General features: G+C 45.3%; 1 protein-coding gene across 1 annotated transcript in view; it reads right to left on the bottom strand.

Annotated features, from left to right (window-relative positions):
- The window catches only part of agbl1 (AGBL carboxypeptidase 1), a 223,136-nt gene that overhangs the window by 107,405 nt on the left and 97,707 nt on the right, over positions 1-18,024 (bottom strand). Inside the window, exons 17-18 of the mRNA XM_080214182.1 lie at positions 17,750-17,900; positions 7,251-7,431 (exon numbers count right to left, since the gene is read on the bottom strand). Coding sequence (XP_080070308.1) covers positions 7,251-7,431; positions 17,750-17,900 — 332 coding nt within the window. The remainder of the gene's footprint in view (positions 1-7,250; positions 7,432-17,749; positions 17,901-18,024) is intronic.

The raw sequence follows: 18,024 nt of genomic DNA, 5'->3' as shown, positions 1-18,024 counted from the left end.
GCCCTATCACTGCCACACACACACACACACACACACACACACTGAGAGACATAGAGAGTTGGATCAAGTTATGAAGAAAATTCAAGAGCTGAAGAGTTGAAAGCACAGTTGTCAAAGGGAGATTGATGAAAAACTGAAGGATGCATAAAAGGCCAAAACTAGTGAAGCCTTGAGATTTATAATTTGTAGGGCTGGAGGTGGCTACTGGTTGAGAGATGGGGTGAAGCCATGGAGTGATTCGAAAACAAAGAACTCCAAAGGCAGTGACAACTGTATTGTGAACGCAATGCAGCTACACTAGAGGTGACCAAAAAGGCTAACAGGGTGTGAAATTAGGAATCCATCCAGACCTTCGAAATGCCTACCAAGGTTAGAGATTATAATGGGATCGATAAAATTGGGGCGACGTGATGGCACAGTGGTTGGCACTGCTGCTTCACAGCACCAGGGACCTGGGTTTGATTCCCGGCTTGGGTCACTGTCTGTGTGGGGTTTGCACATTCTCCCCGTGTCTGTGTGGGTTTCCTCCGGGTGCTCCGGTTTCCACGCACACTCCAAAAATATGTGGATTAGTTTGATTGGCCATGCTAAATCATCCATTAGTGTCAGGGGGATTAGGAGGGTAAATATATGGGGTTACAGGGATAGGGCCTGGATGGGACTGTTGTCGGTACAGGCTTGATGGGCCAAATGGCCTCTTTCTGCACTGTAAGGATTTTATGATTCTACAATTCCGTGATTCAAAACAGTTACAGATGTCGATACATAACAGGGAACGACTTTATTATTCCAGCCTCAAGACTATCGGGTAAATTATTGCATTAATTCTAGGGTTTGCCTTTGAGGTAACAGCAATTCAGGATCATGGAGACCTGGGGCAGTGATTGCTGAGGGCACCTTAACATTTGTAACCATGAGATAAAGAAATTAAATTAATTTGAATTTTGTTTAAAGAAGGGAGAATTTCTTAATGACCTGTGAAAAGCAATCAACATTTCCTTTGCCTGAAACCTAATTTTTCCACTCTTTAAATTAAAGACAAAAAGATAGTCACAGTTTGCTGCCTCTGATGCGATAGACACATCAGCATTAACAATTTATAATAAGCCTGAAATCATTTCTAAATTAATTGTAATACAATAAAATGGGCCCTTCGGCCTCATGATCACGTAGAGAATCTAATTTCAACTTGCCTAATCCACCTTGAAATGAACTTCGCATCAATATCAACACGAAACAAACTGAACACCCGATTAATGCAGTCAGTAGCATTCACGGTTTGGTTAGATCCTGGTTAAACCATGCAGATCTGCTCACTGCCAGTTCCCCATTACTGGCTGGAATGGACAGATGACGTCACAGCAATGCTTCACCTCAAGTGGAAACCGAGGAACATCTAATGCTGCAACTCGATTTTCACCGGTGACAGTAGCAAAATAGCCAGAATTCCCGAAAGATTTAATCGGTTTCCGAGAGCGTTTTGTGTTTGTAGAATCATACAGTGCAGAAAGAGGCCATTCAGCCCATTGAGTCTGCACCGACCACAATCCTACCCAGGCCCTTTCGCTATAACCTCATGCATTTACCCTAGCTAGTCCCCCGACACTAGGGTAAATTTAGCACGGCCAATTCACCTAACCTGCATATCTTTACACTGTGGGAGGAAACTGGAGCACCAGGAGGAAACCCCTGCAGACACGGGGAGAATGTGCAGACTCTGCACAGACAGTGACCCAAGGCCGGAACTGAACCCGGGTCCCTGGCGCTGTGAGGCAGCAGTGCTAACCACTGTGCCACCCTTTCAGTTGAGGAAGAACTTCTTCCATTGAGAATTTTGAGAGTCAAATATTTATGTTGCACCCTCATTTTATTTTGGTCCAATACAATCTGCAGATTAACTTCATGTTAATCTTTAAGGGGAGGTCATTGATGAGTGGTATTATCACTAGGCTATTAATCCAGAAACTCAACTAATGTTCTGGAGATCGGGGTTCAAATCCCGCAGATAGTAGAATTTGAATTCAATGAAAACATATTTGGAATTAAGAAACCATTGTCAATTGTAAAAAAAAATCTATCTGGGTCACTCATGTCCTTTAGGGAAGGAAATCTGCCATCCTTACCTAGTCAGGCCTACATGCAACTCCAGAGCCTCAGCAACGTGGTTCTCTCAAATGCCTTTGAAATGGCCTAGCAAGTCATTCTGTTCAAGGGCAACTATGAATGGGCAATAAATGCTGGCCGGCCAATGATGCCCGTGTCCCATGAATGAATAAAAAAAAATCCACAAGTTAGGAGTAGGAGTAGGCCATTCAGCCCCTCGAGCCTGTTCCGCCATTGAATAAGATCATGGCTAATCTGTACATAACTTCAACCCCACATTGCTGCCTACACCTGATAATCTTTCACCCTGTTGTTAGTCAAGAATCTATCTAGTTCTGTGTTAAAAATATTCAGACTCTGCTTCCACTGGCTTTTGAGGAAGAGAATTCCAGAGATCCAACTCACCGAGAGAAAATAATTCCCCCCCCACTTGTCTTAAATGAGGGGTTTCTCATTTTTAAAACAGTGACCCCAAGTTCTAGATTCTCTGACAAGAGGAAACATCTTTTCCACATCCACCATGCAGGATCTTAAAGGAAATGTGGTCACTTATGCGAAAAGGATGGACAAAATCATGATCGCTACCAACAGATGGCCATCTGTCTGGAATTCTCGGTGGTGTCACATCCTGTGAACAGGCAGGCATTAACCACTGTGTAAATAAAAATAATGCCAGCGCTCAGTGTTTAACATGGTGCAGCGTGTGGTTCAGAATAACGGCAACAGCACAGGTTAGATTTCTCCCTTCTTGCTGAGGTAGACACGGGACCTGCCTCCTTGCCCCGCTTCTGACTGCAGAAGGCAGTGATGAAACACCTCTGACAAAAACTGCCAAGAAAACAATTCAGAATGGAGCTTTAGCAAACAATTAACCAAGGAGCTGCCTTCAGGTGGTGTTGCACATAGTTTGAAAGGTCTCATGAAGGGGTTTTGAGTCTTGCAGAGTTCAGCAGTAAGTATTTATTAACTACTGGTAACTATATACAAATGTGCAGTACGAACTCTAAGCTGGGGACGGTCCCCATGCTTGCCTCTACACACGTCTCTGCCCAGCACAGGACTGCCCTCTAGACTTGTCTCGTGTGTCCCTTTACATCACACTGTGGACAGCATTGTACCCAGTCCCACATTAGTCCTTTATATGCCAGAACCTTAAACTACAGGCAGAAAACATGCAACATTTTTCTTCTTGGTGACAAAGAAAGCTTAGGAGCTTCTTATTCATAGAATAGAATCATAGAATCCCCACAATGCAGAAGGCCATTTGGCCCATCAAGTCTGCACTGACAACAATCCCACCCAGGCCTTATCCTCGCAACCCTTTGTATTTACCCTGCTAATCTCCCTGACACTAAGAGGCAATTTAACATGGCCAATCCACCTAACCTGCACATCTTTGGAGTGCGGGAGGATACCGGAGCACCCAGAGGAAACCTACGCAGACACGAGGAGAACGTGCAAACTCCATACAGACAGTGACCCGAGGCCAGAATTGAACCTGGGTCCCTGGTGCTGTGATGAAGGCAGTGCTAACCGTTGTGCCACCGTGTTGCCCAAATGATGTTAAAGGTTGAGGAAGGGAATACTTAAAGAGGTACTTGTTAATGACAAAGAGAAGCCTTGGGTTATTTCTTTCCCTCCAGGATATTCCTGGAGTGATTTTGACAAAGAACAACCACGATCAACAGACCTTGATTCATCCATCCAGACCCAAGAATGGATAAATAAACCAGCTGAGTACCAGAGGTTGTCTCTGGGGGAACAAAGAAGGGAACGGGACCCAGGAATGGTCAGAACGCACTTGTGATTAATCACTGTAACAAATTCAGCATTCATCATTCTACTGACATTCTTTAGCATTTTTCTGGTCTTTCCTTATTTTGTAGTTTAACAAAACTAAAATATTCATCAACCTACTTACATTCATCAACATTCTGCCTATGACAGCAGTCACTGTGCAGCTGGCTATAAAATTCCAATGTACATTAGGACTAATTGCCGTTCATAACTTTCTCCTCCGGAAGGACCAACGCCAGAGATGAAAGACAAACTATTAATGTGTCATTATTAAACCAAGCGTTACTCAGTATACTGAACCAGAGTCATAAGCCAGAATTTTCTGGATGCAGCAAGCCACTCAAACACCCATGGACATCGGTGGGACTGGAAGACCTTGCCAGAGGCAGGGGCTGGAAAATTCCGGCCATGGTCACCTAAACATTCACTCCCAGGATTCCCCCAATCCTGAAAGTTGTTTACACTTCAGCAACTTTGGCTGTGTTGTACTGAATCATTTTTCCACCCCCTCCTCACTTCTCAACACCCAGCACACATGTCTCATCGCTTCAACATTCAGAATGCTTTTGCATAAAAGGGAAGGGTGCGCAGTGAGAGATTGTGTGCTATGGAATGTGTGTGAATGTCTCATTTTGATGTGTCAACAATGAGAGAGTGTTATAGTCTTATTTTTAATCATCATAGAATTCCTACAGTGCAGAAGGAGGCTATTCGGCCCATCAAGTCTGCACCAGCAACAATCCCACCCAGGCGCTATCCCTGTAACCCCGCATATTTACCCTGCCACTCCCTCTAACCTAAGCATCCCAGGACACTAAGGGGCAATTTACCATGGCCAATCAAACCAACCCACACATCTTTGGACTGTGGGAGGAAACCGGAGCACGCAGAGGAAACCCACACAGACACAGGGAGAATGTGCAAACTCCACACAGACAGTGACCCAAGCCGGGAATCAAACCCAGGTCCTTGAAGCTGTCAGGCAGCAGTGCTAACCACTGTGCCACCATGCCAACCAATTTCTGGGGAGTTCAGACAGAAAGAGGACCTATCCCCTTTTCTCATTGCTCTCCTACTTTTCGTTTGGTTCACGTCCAACCCCTGTTGCTCCTTGTGATGCCTTACCCTTATATCGTGGCTTGTTTCTTCTTGCCTCCTGGAGTTTTTCAAATTTTATTCATGTTTTTGTGCGGAGTGATAGATGGCGGGGGTGCGGGGAGGGGGAGGAGGAGGAGGAGAAGGAGGGAGTGTGCGAGTAGATTTGTGTGGTGGGGGAAAAAGGTAGGTTCTTTTGTTTGTGGAGTATGTGAGGGAAAGGAGATAAAGAGGCTTGAGGGAGGAGAGCATGTGCACTGCGTTGGGCAAAATCCAAAAAATAGGCTGTAAATGCCTACAGTGGTAGTCACAGTAAGAAGTCTCACAACATTAGGTTAAACTCCAACAGGTTTATTTGGAATCACAAGTTTTTGGAGCGTCTCTCCTTCATCTGGTGAACTTTCGAAGCACTGCTCACCTGATGAAGGAGCAGCGCTGTGAAAGCTCAAAATTCCAAATATAGCTGTTGAACTTTATCCTGGTGTTGTGAGACTTTTTACTATACTCACCCCAGAATAATGCCGGCATCTCCATATTAGAGCAGTGGTGGTTAACAAGGGTCAGGTCCTTTGGGGACCAGAGGGGTTATCCGCATGTGAGATCAGAGACTTTTCCAATTTCTATCTTGACACATATGTTACATCAATTCTGTTCTACATGAATTCAGCAGAAAATGTGTACATTTGTAAAGTGGTGCACTATTCATTAGATGTGTGAATAAACCAAGCTTTCAAGTTATCTGGTGTTCAATTTAATTATGTTTTTTCTTTTATCTCAGTTTTTCCTAATAAAACTTTGCAGCTTACAATGACAGTTGTGTCTCCTTCAGTTTCCTCATTAGTCTTTCACCATTGAGTACACATCATCATGCTGATGTCCGATGAACATATAGATATTGATCATATACCTATCTTAACATATATATAGCTGAACATATACCTAGATGTGTATATACCTGTATTTATATGTGAACATTTACCTGTAGGAACATACACCAGTAGAAACACATATCTGATTGAACATATTAGGCATGGGGTGAGATTTCCCTTTCATATGTTGGGTTCAATTGGGGACAAATGTGACAAGCACAAAACCACACGTGACAACTGGAATCAACTGGAACAGGCAAAGACAGCCGGCGTCAACTGTTTATGACTGGGCCCAATTTACTTTCCAGACTGTTCCAGTTGAATTGTTTGTCCACCTAGGAGCTGGGGTTATAGTGAGAGTGCAGTATTGTGAATATTTTAGTAAGTTTTGCTTTGGAGAGTGCAGAGGAGGTTTACCAGGGTGTTGCCTGGTATGGAGGATCTTAGCTATGAGGAGAGATTGGGTAAACTGGGGTTGTTCTCCCTGGAAAGACGGAGAATGAGGGGAGACCTAATAGAAGTGTACAAAATTATGAAAGGTATAGATAGGGTGAACAGTGGGAAGCTTTTCCCCAGGTCGGAGGTGACGATCATGAAGGGTCACAGGCTCAAGGTGAGAGGGGCGAGGTTTAACTCAGATATCAGAGGGACTTTTTTTTTTTTACACAGAGGGTGGTGGGGGCCTGGAATGCGCTGCCAAGTAGGGTGGTGGAGGCGCTGGGATCGTTTAAGACTCACCTGGATAGTCACATGAACAGACTGGGAATGGAGGGATACAAACGAATGGTCTAGTTGGACCAATGAGGGCCTGTTTCCTGTGCTGTACTGTTCTTTGTTCTTTAAGGGAGTTGTAAGCATGGCTTCTGTTTTATTATTCTTTGATGGGATGATGGTGTCACTTGCGAGGCTGACAGTTGTTACTCATCCTTCACTGCCCTGGAACTGAGTGACTTGCTCAATCATTTCAGAGTAAAACCACACCAGTGTGGATCTGGACTCACATCTGGGCCAGAGCTGAAAGGATGGCGGATTTCCCTCCCTTAAAAACCTGTGTGAACCGTGTAGATTTTTGTGACATTTGGTGATAGTTTCATGCTCATTATTACTAAATGCTTTCAATTCCAGATTTTTAAATTGAATTTAAGTTCCACCAGCTGTGATGCTGGGATTTGAACCCACGTTCCTAGGGCATTATTAGCCTGGGGCTCCTGATTACTAGTTTAGCGACAACGCTATGCCACCATCTCTCATCAGGCCTTAATTGCGATACGGTGCATGTTTTAGCCAGGCAGCTGTAAAGACTGAGCTTGGGTTATAACAAGGAACGTTTTTTTTTTAAATTTAAATAGTGAAAGAGTAAAAACATCTCCTGTTGCTACGACTCACCAGCCATTGATGACACCATCAGGATTAAGCATGGGAATGATTTTAAAGATGTAGGAGTCCCGGAGACTGCGAGCAATGGCATCATCACTCATGAGGAATTCCAGTGTCCCTTTCATGACCCAACTTGCGTTGCTCTCCCCAGGATGGACGCGGGCCGTCAGCACCACATATTGCCGATTCCCTGTGACAAGTAAGGTTAAAGTTTATTTATTAGTATCACACGTAAGCTTACATTAACACTGCAACAAAGTTACTGTGAAAATCCCCTAGTTGCAACACTCCAGCTCCCGTTTGGATACACTGAGGGAGAATTTAGCACGGTCAATGCACCTAACAAGCACACCTTTCTGAGGTGCTAACCATTGTGCCACCATGCCAACCATAACTGGGTAGACATTCTTTTTTAGATATTTCAGACATTCAAACCCAGAGGAAACCCATGCAGACACGGGGAGAAGGTGCAAACTCCACACAGACAGTGACCCAAGCCGGGAATCAAACTCAGGTCCCTGGTGCTGGGAAGTGGCAGTGCTAACCATGGTGCCACTGTGCCACCCTATCAGGATGGTGACTAATCAACACCTCTTTCAGTCTCTGGTTGGGCTTAAGCATAAAAACACATGTGACAATTGGAACCAACTGCAACAGGCAAAGACAGCTAGTGTCAACTCTTCCCAACTGAAGAGGTTACAAAGATGTGGTGATTAGGTGGGATTGACAGGGCTAAATTGTCCCTTAAGGAGAGATTTTCTGGTCCTGCCCACTACAGGAAGCATAATGGCGGGACTGAAAATTTTGGTGGTTCACTTAGAAGTCTGTGACCTCGGGCAGGAGTTTTGGGCCTTGGGGCGCACATGGTCAGAAAATCCTGCCCTTAGTGTGCAAAGATGTGTAGGTTAGGTAGATGGACCGTGGTATATGTGTGGGGTTATGGGGATAGGGTGGAGGGGAGGGCTTGGGTGCAACACTCTGTTGGAGAATCAGTGCAGACTCGATTGGGCCGGATGGCCTCTTTCTGGATTCTATCTTTCCAAGAGTGGACATTGTAAAATCCCTCTCGTGTGGGTGTAAAAGTTAACCAATCCATTTTACTTAGTCTTGTCTTGGGTTTTCTGTGATATTGCATTCAATTCGAGATCTCATCCTTTAGTATTGATGACAAGATATTGAAGAGGGCGCAGAATCGATTTACTGGAATATATGCCAGGAACATAGGCTTTCAGTTGTTTGGGGAGACTAGGAAAGCAAGACTAGACCTGGACCAGAAGCATGAGCTCAAACCCATTGGTAGGGAAAGCTGTGGTTGTCACTGGAACAATAACCCAGAGACCCAGGTTAACATTCTGGGGAATCAGGTTCGAATCCCACCACAGCAGGTGGCGAAATTCGAGTTCAATAAAAATCTGGAATTAAAAATCTAACAATAACCATGAAACAATTGTTCATTATCGGAAAAGCCCATCTGGTTCACTAATGTCCTTTGGGGAAGGAAATCTGCCATCCTTACCTGGTCTGGCCTACATGTGACTCCAGAGCCACAGCAATGACTCTTAAAAAGACAGTAGGACTAGGGGACAAAGCCTCAAGATAAAAGGGGGGCGGATTAGAACGGAGTTGAGGAGGAACTTCTTCACTCAAAGGGTGGTGAATCTCTGGAATTCTCTGCCTGTTGAAGTGGTGGAGGCTGCCTCGCTAAATATTTTTAAGACGCGGGTTGATGGGTTTTTGATAAGAGAGGGGATTAAGGGTTATGGGGAGAGGGCGGGACAGTGGAACTGAGCGGCGACAGATCAGCCATGATCTTATTGAATGGCGGGGCAGGCTCGAAGGGCTAGATGGCCTACTCCTGCTCCTATTTCTTATGTTCTTATGTAAAACACCTTCAGGGATGGGCAATAAATGCTGGCCCAGCCAGCGGGGCCCACATCCCGTGAATGAATGAAAAAAAAACGGAGTTAGGGCATTAATTCAGTGAATTAAACAAACCTGGAATAAAAAGTTAATGTCAGTCATGGTGACCATGAAACTATCAGACCGTCTGATAAACCCATGTGTCATTTCGGAAAGGAAATGTGTCAGCCTTACCTGGCTCATGCCCATAATAACAGTGGTGTTCTGAAATGGCTTTGCAAGCTGCTCAGTTGTTGTCACCACCTTCCCACGGGCAATAATTGCCTCAGATTATTTTTTTTGTCAGTAAAGTGCTTTAATGTATGACTGAGACCATGAACACAAACAATTCCCTGGAAAATAAATATCAAACGCTTCGCAGAATGTGTAACAATTTTTACACAGATACACTTCCCGCTGTTTTTTATGTTCCTGGCCTTCTCTGAACTCTGGAGCTATTGCCTAACGGAAAGATTTGTGTTGGGCTCCATGGTAGGTTGTTATAAAACTGCTGCACATTTTAACTTTATCTCCCACCTCCACCTCCACACCCCCCCCACCCAAATCAATTTACACATTGCTTTGTTCTGGAAATTGATATTCCAGTGGCAACAGTGTGACTGAAATACAAAAACCACCAGCTATTCAGTCGGCCGCACTTTTCTCTGCTTGACATCCTCCGTTCTTCTATCACGAGAGCGCTAACAACAGTTACTTTTGCCAATTTCACCCTGCAGCGTCAAACCCCACAAAACACATGCAGCATTAAACAATTATATCTGCGTAATCTATTCCATTAGACATTGCACTTCCAGAGAATTGATTCTTAGTCAGCCTCTGACCTCCATGTTTACTGAATAAGCCTTGAACCTTAACAGCCCCAGTCACTGGGGAAAAGATACATCCAAGGATTTGGAAAATTGAACAAATAGAATCATTAAGAGAAAAATGCGTATTTCATTATTAATATAAAGATTTAAGAAAGAATAACTAACCAGTTTGGCAACCTTCTGTATTTATGCAACGTCATTTGATGCCTATTTGCTCCTCAGTGTAAGTTGTATCCAGTGTTGTAACACAGAGAATTATATTTACTTTGCAGGAGGAAATCATTCGGCCCATCTTCTCTATTTAAGCTCGTTAAAAAACATGTCCGTTTCCCTGCTCACTTCCCATTCCTTCCCTTCAAATAGTCGACCAATTCTCATAGAATCCCTACAGTGCAGGAGGCGGCCATTTGGTCCATCGAGTCTACACCGACGCCCCAAAAGAGCATCTCACCCAGGCTCAACACCCCCACCCTATCCCTGTAATCCCATACATTTCCCATAGCTAATCCACCTAACCTGCACATCTTTCAACACTAGAGGCAATGTAGCATGGCTAATCCACCTAATCTACACACACCTTTTGTCATTAAGGAACTATTTAACACAGCCAATCCATCTAACCTGTACATCTTTAGACATAAAAGGGCAATTTACCTTGGCTAATCCACCTAACCTGCACATCTTTGGACTGTAGGAGGTAACTGGAGCACCTGATAGAAACCCACGCAGACACAGGGAGAACGTGCAAACTCCACAAAGCCAGCCAAGGCTGAAATTGAACCCAGATGCCTGGTGCTGTGAGGCAGCAGTGCTAACCACTGTGCCACCAACTGAGAACCATTACCTTTCAGGCAGTGCACTCCAGATTGTCATAACCTGCTGCCAAAAAAAAGATCTTCATCATACCTATGGCTTTTTTGTCAATTACTTGAAATCTGTGCCTGGTTTTTGCCAGTGAAATTAGTTTCTCCTTATGTGGCGTATCAGAGTCCTTCATGATTTTGAATATCTCTAGTTAAATCTTTCCTTAACTCTCTCTGCTCTAAAGTGAACATTTTATAAAAATTTGCTCTCTTGCTGATGACACCAAAATTGGTGGAAAGGCAAATTGTGCGTAGGGTGGTGAGAGTCTACAGAAGGATCTAGACAGGCTGGGCGAATGGGCCAGGAAATGGCAAATGGAATTTAATGTTGGCAAGTGCGAGGTGGTCCACTTTGGTAGGAGTAATGATAGGAAGGATTATTACTTACGTGGAGAAAAACTGCAGCAGGCGACGGTGCAGAGGGACCTCGGGGTCCTTGTGCATGAGTCGCAAAAACCCAGCTTGCAGGTGCAGCAGGTGGTCAGGAAGGCGAATGGGATGCTGGCCTTCATCGCGAGGGGGATTGAATATAAAAGTAGGGAGGTCTTGCTGCGGCTGTAAAGGGCATTGGTGAGGCTGCAGCTGGAGTACTGTGTGCAGTTTTGGGCGCTGTACTTACGCAAGGATATTTTGGCCTTGGAGGGAGTGCAGAGGAGGTTTACTAGGCTGATGCCGGAGTTGAGGGGGTTGAGCTATGAGGAGAGGCTGAATAAATTAGGCTTGTACTCGTTAGAGTTTAGAAGAATGAGGGGAGATCTCATTGAGACGTATAAGATGATGAATGGGATGGATAGGATAGAGGTGGAGAGACTCTTCCCGCTCAGAAAGGGTAGTAGGACTAGGGGGCACAGCCTCAAGATAAAGGGGGGGCGGTTTAGAACGGAGTTGAGGAGGAACTTCTTCACTCAAAGGGTGGTGAATCTATGGAATTCTCTGCCCGTTGAAGTGGTGGAGGCTGCCTCGCTAAATATTTTTAAGATGCGGGTTGATGGGTTTTTGATAAGAGAGGGGATTAAGGGTTATGGGGAGAGGGCGGGAATGTGGAACTGAGCCACGACAGATCAGCCATGCTCTTATTGAATGGCGGGACAGGCTCGAAGGGCTAGTTGGCCTACTCCTGCTCCTATTTCTTATGTTCTTATGTACCGGAAGTAGGAATTGCTGACAAAGGCAGCTTTTATTCTCGTTTTTCTTTACTCTTTCACAGATTGCAGATATCGCTGGCTAAGCCAGAATTTATTACCCATTTCGAATCCCCCTCAAGAAGGTACGGAGGAGTGAGCCACCTCCTCGAACCATTGCAGTCCATGTTGTGTTGTCGGAACACCCGCAGTGCTGTTATGGAGGGAGTTCCCGGATTGTGACTGAGTGGCAATGAAGAAACAGTGATATATTTCCAAGTCAGGATGGCGTGTGGCTCAGGAGGGGAGCTTGTAAGTGGTGATGTTCCCATTCATCAGCTGCTCTTGTCCTCCTAGACGATATTCCAGATTTTCTGGCCACAGTCGCCCCGAAACTGGAAAATCTCACCCAAGGTCAAAGGTCCACTCCGAGGCCGGTCCCTTTCCCGCTCCGAGTCCTGTGGCAAGCAGGATGGTGAAATTCACCCCTCTGTCTCTTACCCAGAATCGTGGAAGAGAATTGAAGTGCTCCTACCAGTGTCCAGCTGAAATCAGCCAGCCCACCATAGACTGGGAAGCTGGCAAAGAAAGGTCCTTTCTTGTTAGTGTAGCCAATTGGCACGGTGGCATAGTGGTTAGCACTGCTACCTCACAGCACTCGGAATCCAGGTTCAATTCTGGCCTCAGGTGACTGTGTGGAGTTTGCACATTCTCCCCGTGTCTGCATCAGTTTCCTCCGGATGCTCCAGTTTTTTCCCACATTCCAAAGACATGCGGGTGAGGTGGATCAGCCATGGTAAATTGATCCCAGTGTCAGGGTATTAGCAGGGTAAAAACGTGGGGATATGTGGGGCCTGCTGGGATTGTGATCAGTGCAGACTTGATGGGCCAAATGGTCTCTTTCTGTAATGTAGGGATTCTATGATTCTACGAATTACAGAATAAACTCACTGACACACCCTAAGGTGACATGTTTATTTCACAGGTAGATAGATTTCTGATCGATAAGGGAATTAAGGGTTATGGGGAGCAGGCGGGAAAGTGGAACTGATCTACTTCAGATCAGCCATGATCTTATTGAACGGCAGGGCAGGCTCGAAGGGCTAGCTGGCCTACTCCTGCTCCTATTTCTTATGTTCTTATGACATTTAACCTGCTAGTCTAGATTTAAATTCAGCTTCCAAAGGTGAAAAGGCAGTTTGTTAAACAACTATGTTGCCCATTGCTGATTAACCTAGTGTATTTCAGTGTCTCCAACCTACTGCAACATTCATTCTCTCTAACTGTATCTCCCAGTCCCTTAACTCACTCCATTGCCCAATCTCCTTCTGCTACTGCAGTACAGACTCCCTCTAACCGGTCACTCTGACCCTTTTGTCCAACTTACTCTGTTCCTTAGTTCCTCCAGCCCATTGCATCACCCTGTCTCTCCAACTCATTCATCATTATTAGGCTACTTTGTCATCCAGTTGTTCTAACGTGCTTGCATTTATTGCAGCACTTAGTCCCTCTGAACCATGTCACTCAGGCCTTTTAACCCTTTGCATCACCAGATCTTTAACCCATTTGCCAGAATTAAGAGTCTTCCTCAGAACTGGGCGGGTTTCATATTGGGCTGGAAGGTGACAGATGCGGTTCTCTCCACATTCCCACTTCTGCCCCGAATAAGTCCAAGGTAGGAAGGCTTGTGCAAGGCCTTCTCATCCTGCTGCCAACTGAGGCCCCTCAGTGGGTAATTAATATCAACTTAAGGGTCTCATCCGTCCACCACTCGTATTCACCCAACAGAGGATGAGGCCCTTAAAAGAGAAGTTAAAAGGAAAGGCTGTTGGGCTTCTGGCTGAGGAGGGGAGGTGATGGTGAGGGAAGGAGCAGTTGAGGGACTGGGATCTCTTGTCCAAAGGTACTCAGTACATGATTAATGGACCCAGCATCAAGAAGTGGCAGTCTGACTTCCTGCCACCCTCACTGGGAGGCGACGGCCTAGTGGTATTATCACCAGACTATTAATCGGAGAAATTCAGCTAATGCTCTGGGGACCTGGGTTCAAATCCCGCCACAGCAGATGGTGAGATTTGAATTCAATAAAAAGTATCTGGAATTAAGAATCTAATGATGATCATGAAACCATTGTCAATTGTTGGAAAAACCCATCTGGTTCACCAATGCCCTTTAGGGAAGGAAATCTGCCATTCTTACATGGTCTGGCCTATATGTGACTTCAGAGCCACAGCAATGTGGTTGACTCTCAACTCCCCTCTGAAATGGCCTAGCAAGCCATTCAGTTTAAGGGCAACTAAGGAAGGGCAATAAATGCTGGCCAGCCAGCGATGCCCATGCCCTACAAATGAATTTAAAAAATAACTCACCTAGATCCTGGTTCCCTCAATGTCCTGGACCTTGAGTGGGGAAAATCACCAGAATCCACCACCGCTCCCCCAGTGGCGTTGCCAAGCAATATACAACTGCCGGCCTCCGGTTGGATGGCACTTCTCATGATGTGGCGTTTCCTCATTGGCATCCTCGATCCTGGGGAAGTTCCTCACTGCCTGAAGGGCAGCCGGAAGGCCAATGAAATCAGCTGGCCTCCCTGAGAGTGGGACTCCCACTAGTTCAGCATCCAGTGGGCAAGACTCCATTAAATGTCCATTAAATACTGCCTATTGTGTCACCCAGTTGTTCTATCATTGTCCCACTAATTGGCAGGTGAATTATTTAATTGTGTAGCAAGGCCCGCAATAGAATTGCACTAATCATATGCAGTAATTAGACCTTAGAGAGTCCATTAAAGAGGGAAAAAGAATTGGCCAGAATAGATGCCTACTTTAGTTAAAAGAGGCCTTATGGTGTGTTGCTTAACAGAAAGAAAGACCTGTTGGAAGTAAGGATGATCACAAAGTTTACAGCACAAAGGTTGGCTATTTGACCATTGTATCCATGCTGGCTTTTGCTAAAGCAATCCAAATCTAATTGCATTGCTTTGTTCTCTCCCCTCTATGTCCCTCTCCATTAACCGTTCATTCAACTTTCCCCTAAGAGATACCCTGGCCTTCTACGTCAACCACTACCTGTGGCATAGAATTCAAACTCCAGAAATTCTTGACATAAAGAAATATCTCTTAATTTTTTTTTTCTCATTTTCAGTGGCAATTTCAGATTGACGAATCCCCATCATTAACTCTCCAACCGGAGGAAATGGACTTTTCCATTTCACTTCATCAAAACCCTTCATAGATTTCACTCCAGTGGGCATGCAATTTGCAGTCTCATCTTGTCATTGTGGTCTCCTGTATCTGGCATGTTCTCAGTGAATCCGCACTTTAATATTCCTTCTGTAAACCCAAAGCTGTACTTTATAACTCTTCACAGCGTTATCACTGTTCCTTTATTCTTACTCTCATTGTATCTGTTTAGAATTACTTCATAGGGCATTCAAAAGTTCATGTTTCTTCACATGCATTCTTAATCCGAAAATGCCAAGGGGCTACACATCCGCAGGAAAAGAGCTCAGAAATATGTGCTTGAGCATTGCCCGAGGCTGTGAACCAAACTCCTGAAAAATAAATATCTGAGGCTGAAGATTCATTCTACACCTGAAATCAGATCCAGAGGGCTTTACCTCACCAATCCAGCTCCGTCATCAGCTGTCTGTAACCTCAGGGCTAGTTCATGTACATATTAGTGAGTCACCATGGTGCTGGGGAGTTCATCCTGGTGGCATATTAAGGAGGCTGTTACTTCATGAGCACTGGGTGGCACAGTGGTATTGTCAATGGGCTAGGAATCCAGAGCACCAAGGTAATGCACTGAGGACTTGGGTTCAAATCCCGCTGCAGCAGAAGGTGAAATGTGAATTCGATAAAAAAATCAAAAGTCTAATTGCTGTAGCGTGTGGCCTCATGATGAGGAAGCCTTGGATCCCATTTTTAAAGTTTTTTTGTGTTACAAGTAGGCTTACATTAACACTGCAATGAAGTCACTGTGAAAATCCACTAGTCACCAAAGCTGCCGTCTATTCGGGTACACTGAGGGAGAATTTAGCATGGCCTAACCAGCACATCATTTCAACTGTGGGAGGAAACTGGAGCACGTGAAGGAAACCCTCACAGACACGGGGAGAACATGCAGATTTGGCACAGACAGTGACCTGAAGCCAGGAACTGAACCCAGGTCCCTGGCGCTGTGAGGAAGCAGTGCTTGCCACGGTGCTGCAAGGATGATTTATTGAAGGAAAGAAAAAGCGATATACAATAAGCTCAATGCAGGTACAGGTCTCGTTCCCCCGGCTCCCATTCTCATACTAAATGTTCTCTTCTACCAGTGCACATGCCCTAACACCCACTAGGTGCTATTTTGCACAGTTCGCCCGATAGACCCCATGGAGGGTCCCTTGACCTGCGCACACCTTCCCTTAAAGAGGCCAAGTTACCACAGTAATGATCACCACTGTCGTTAAAAACCCAATGTCCTTCAGGGAAGGAAATCTTTGTGCAACTCCAGACACACAGCAATGTGTCTGACCCTCCAAAATGGCCAAACAAACAATGCCAATTTAAGGGAATCCAGGGATAAGTAACAACTCACACCCCATTGAAGCATAAATAAACAAAAAGAGGGAGGTGGGCGGTACGGTGGCAGAGGGGTTAGTATTGCTGCCTCACAGCACAAGGGATCCGGATTTGATTCCCGGTCTTGGATCACTTCTGTGTAGACATTCTCCCTGCACCTGCGTGGGTTTCCTCCGGGTGCTCCAATTTCCTCCCACAGTCCAAAGATGTGTGGGTTAGGTGGATTGGCAGTGCCAAATTGCTCATTAGTGTCAGGGGAATTAACTAGGATAAATGCATGGGGTTATTCTGGGATAGGGCCTGGGTGGGATTGTAGTTGGTGCAGACTTGATGGGCCAAATGGCCTCCTTCTGCATTGTAGGATTCTATGATTCTATATTGTGCCTCTCAGATTGGGGACACTGTTACCTTTTTGGTCATAGAATCCCTACAGTGAAGAAGGAGGCCATTTGGCCCATCGAGCCGACAACAATCCCACCCAGGCCCTATCCCGGTAACTCCACATATTTATCCTGCTAATCCCCCTGACACCAGGGGCAATTTAGAATGGCCAATCAACCTAACCAATGTATCTTTAGACTATGGGAGGAGCTCAATATAAGGGGGAAAGGTTCAATGGAGATGTGCGGGGGAAGTTTTTTTAATACAGAAGTTGATGGGGGCCTGGAATGCACTGGCAAATGAGGAGGTTGAGGCAAATATGTTAGTGGCATTTAAGGCTTATCTGGATAGACACATGAACAGACGGGGAATACAGGGATATGAACGGTTGGTCTAGATAGGACAATGTGATTGGAGCAGACTTGGTGGGCCGAAGGGCCTGTTCTTGTGCTGTACGGTGGTTTATTCTCTGAAACCAGAGCACTCAGGGGAAACACAGACAGTAACTCGAGGCTGGAATTGAACCCTGGGTCCCTGGCTCTGTGAGGCACTGTGCCACCGTGCCACCCAGTGTCCAACACATTTTCAGGTGATAGCACTCTTGCCTCAGAGACTGGAGGTTCATGTTCTCGAGCAGATATTCTAGATTGGCTCTTCAGTGAGCTGCTAGTTGCTTGCCCCACACTGTCAGAGGAGATTCTCTTTGGATGAGACATTACGATTTGTCATTCCATTAAAGCAAGTAACACACCTACACATACGCGATGAGACGCACCAAAGTTTCAATCAATCCCTATTCTCAGTAAAGTGAGTTAATCATGAGCAAGAAATACATTGATTACTTACAGAATTGATGCAACTCTTCAGGGTGGGACCCAGGGTTTGCAGTAACTGTGATCACTGGGCACTTGTTCCCCCCCAGTGTGGAACACAATATCTGATGTCTGAAGTAAATCTGATCAGAATTCAGCGATTCCTGGAGGAGATGCAAGTGAGTCTGAAACAGAGGTGAAACCTTGAGATAAATGCATTGTGTTAGATTTCCTTGACCATCTGTGTTTTTCAATCTTCCTGACATAAATGCCATTCTCCAACCGTGTGAAACAGAAGGCCATTCGGCT

The sequence above is a fragment of the Carcharhinus amblyrhynchos genome, chromosome 28, assembly GCF_965287045.1.
Source record: "Carcharhinus amblyrhynchos chromosome 28, sCarAmb.v2.hapA, whole genome shotgun sequence".
Taxonomy (NCBI): domain Eukaryota; kingdom Metazoa; phylum Chordata; class Chondrichthyes; order Carcharhiniformes; family Carcharhinidae; genus Carcharhinus; species Carcharhinus amblyrhynchos.
This window is presented reverse-complemented; position numbering and strand designations above follow the sequence as displayed.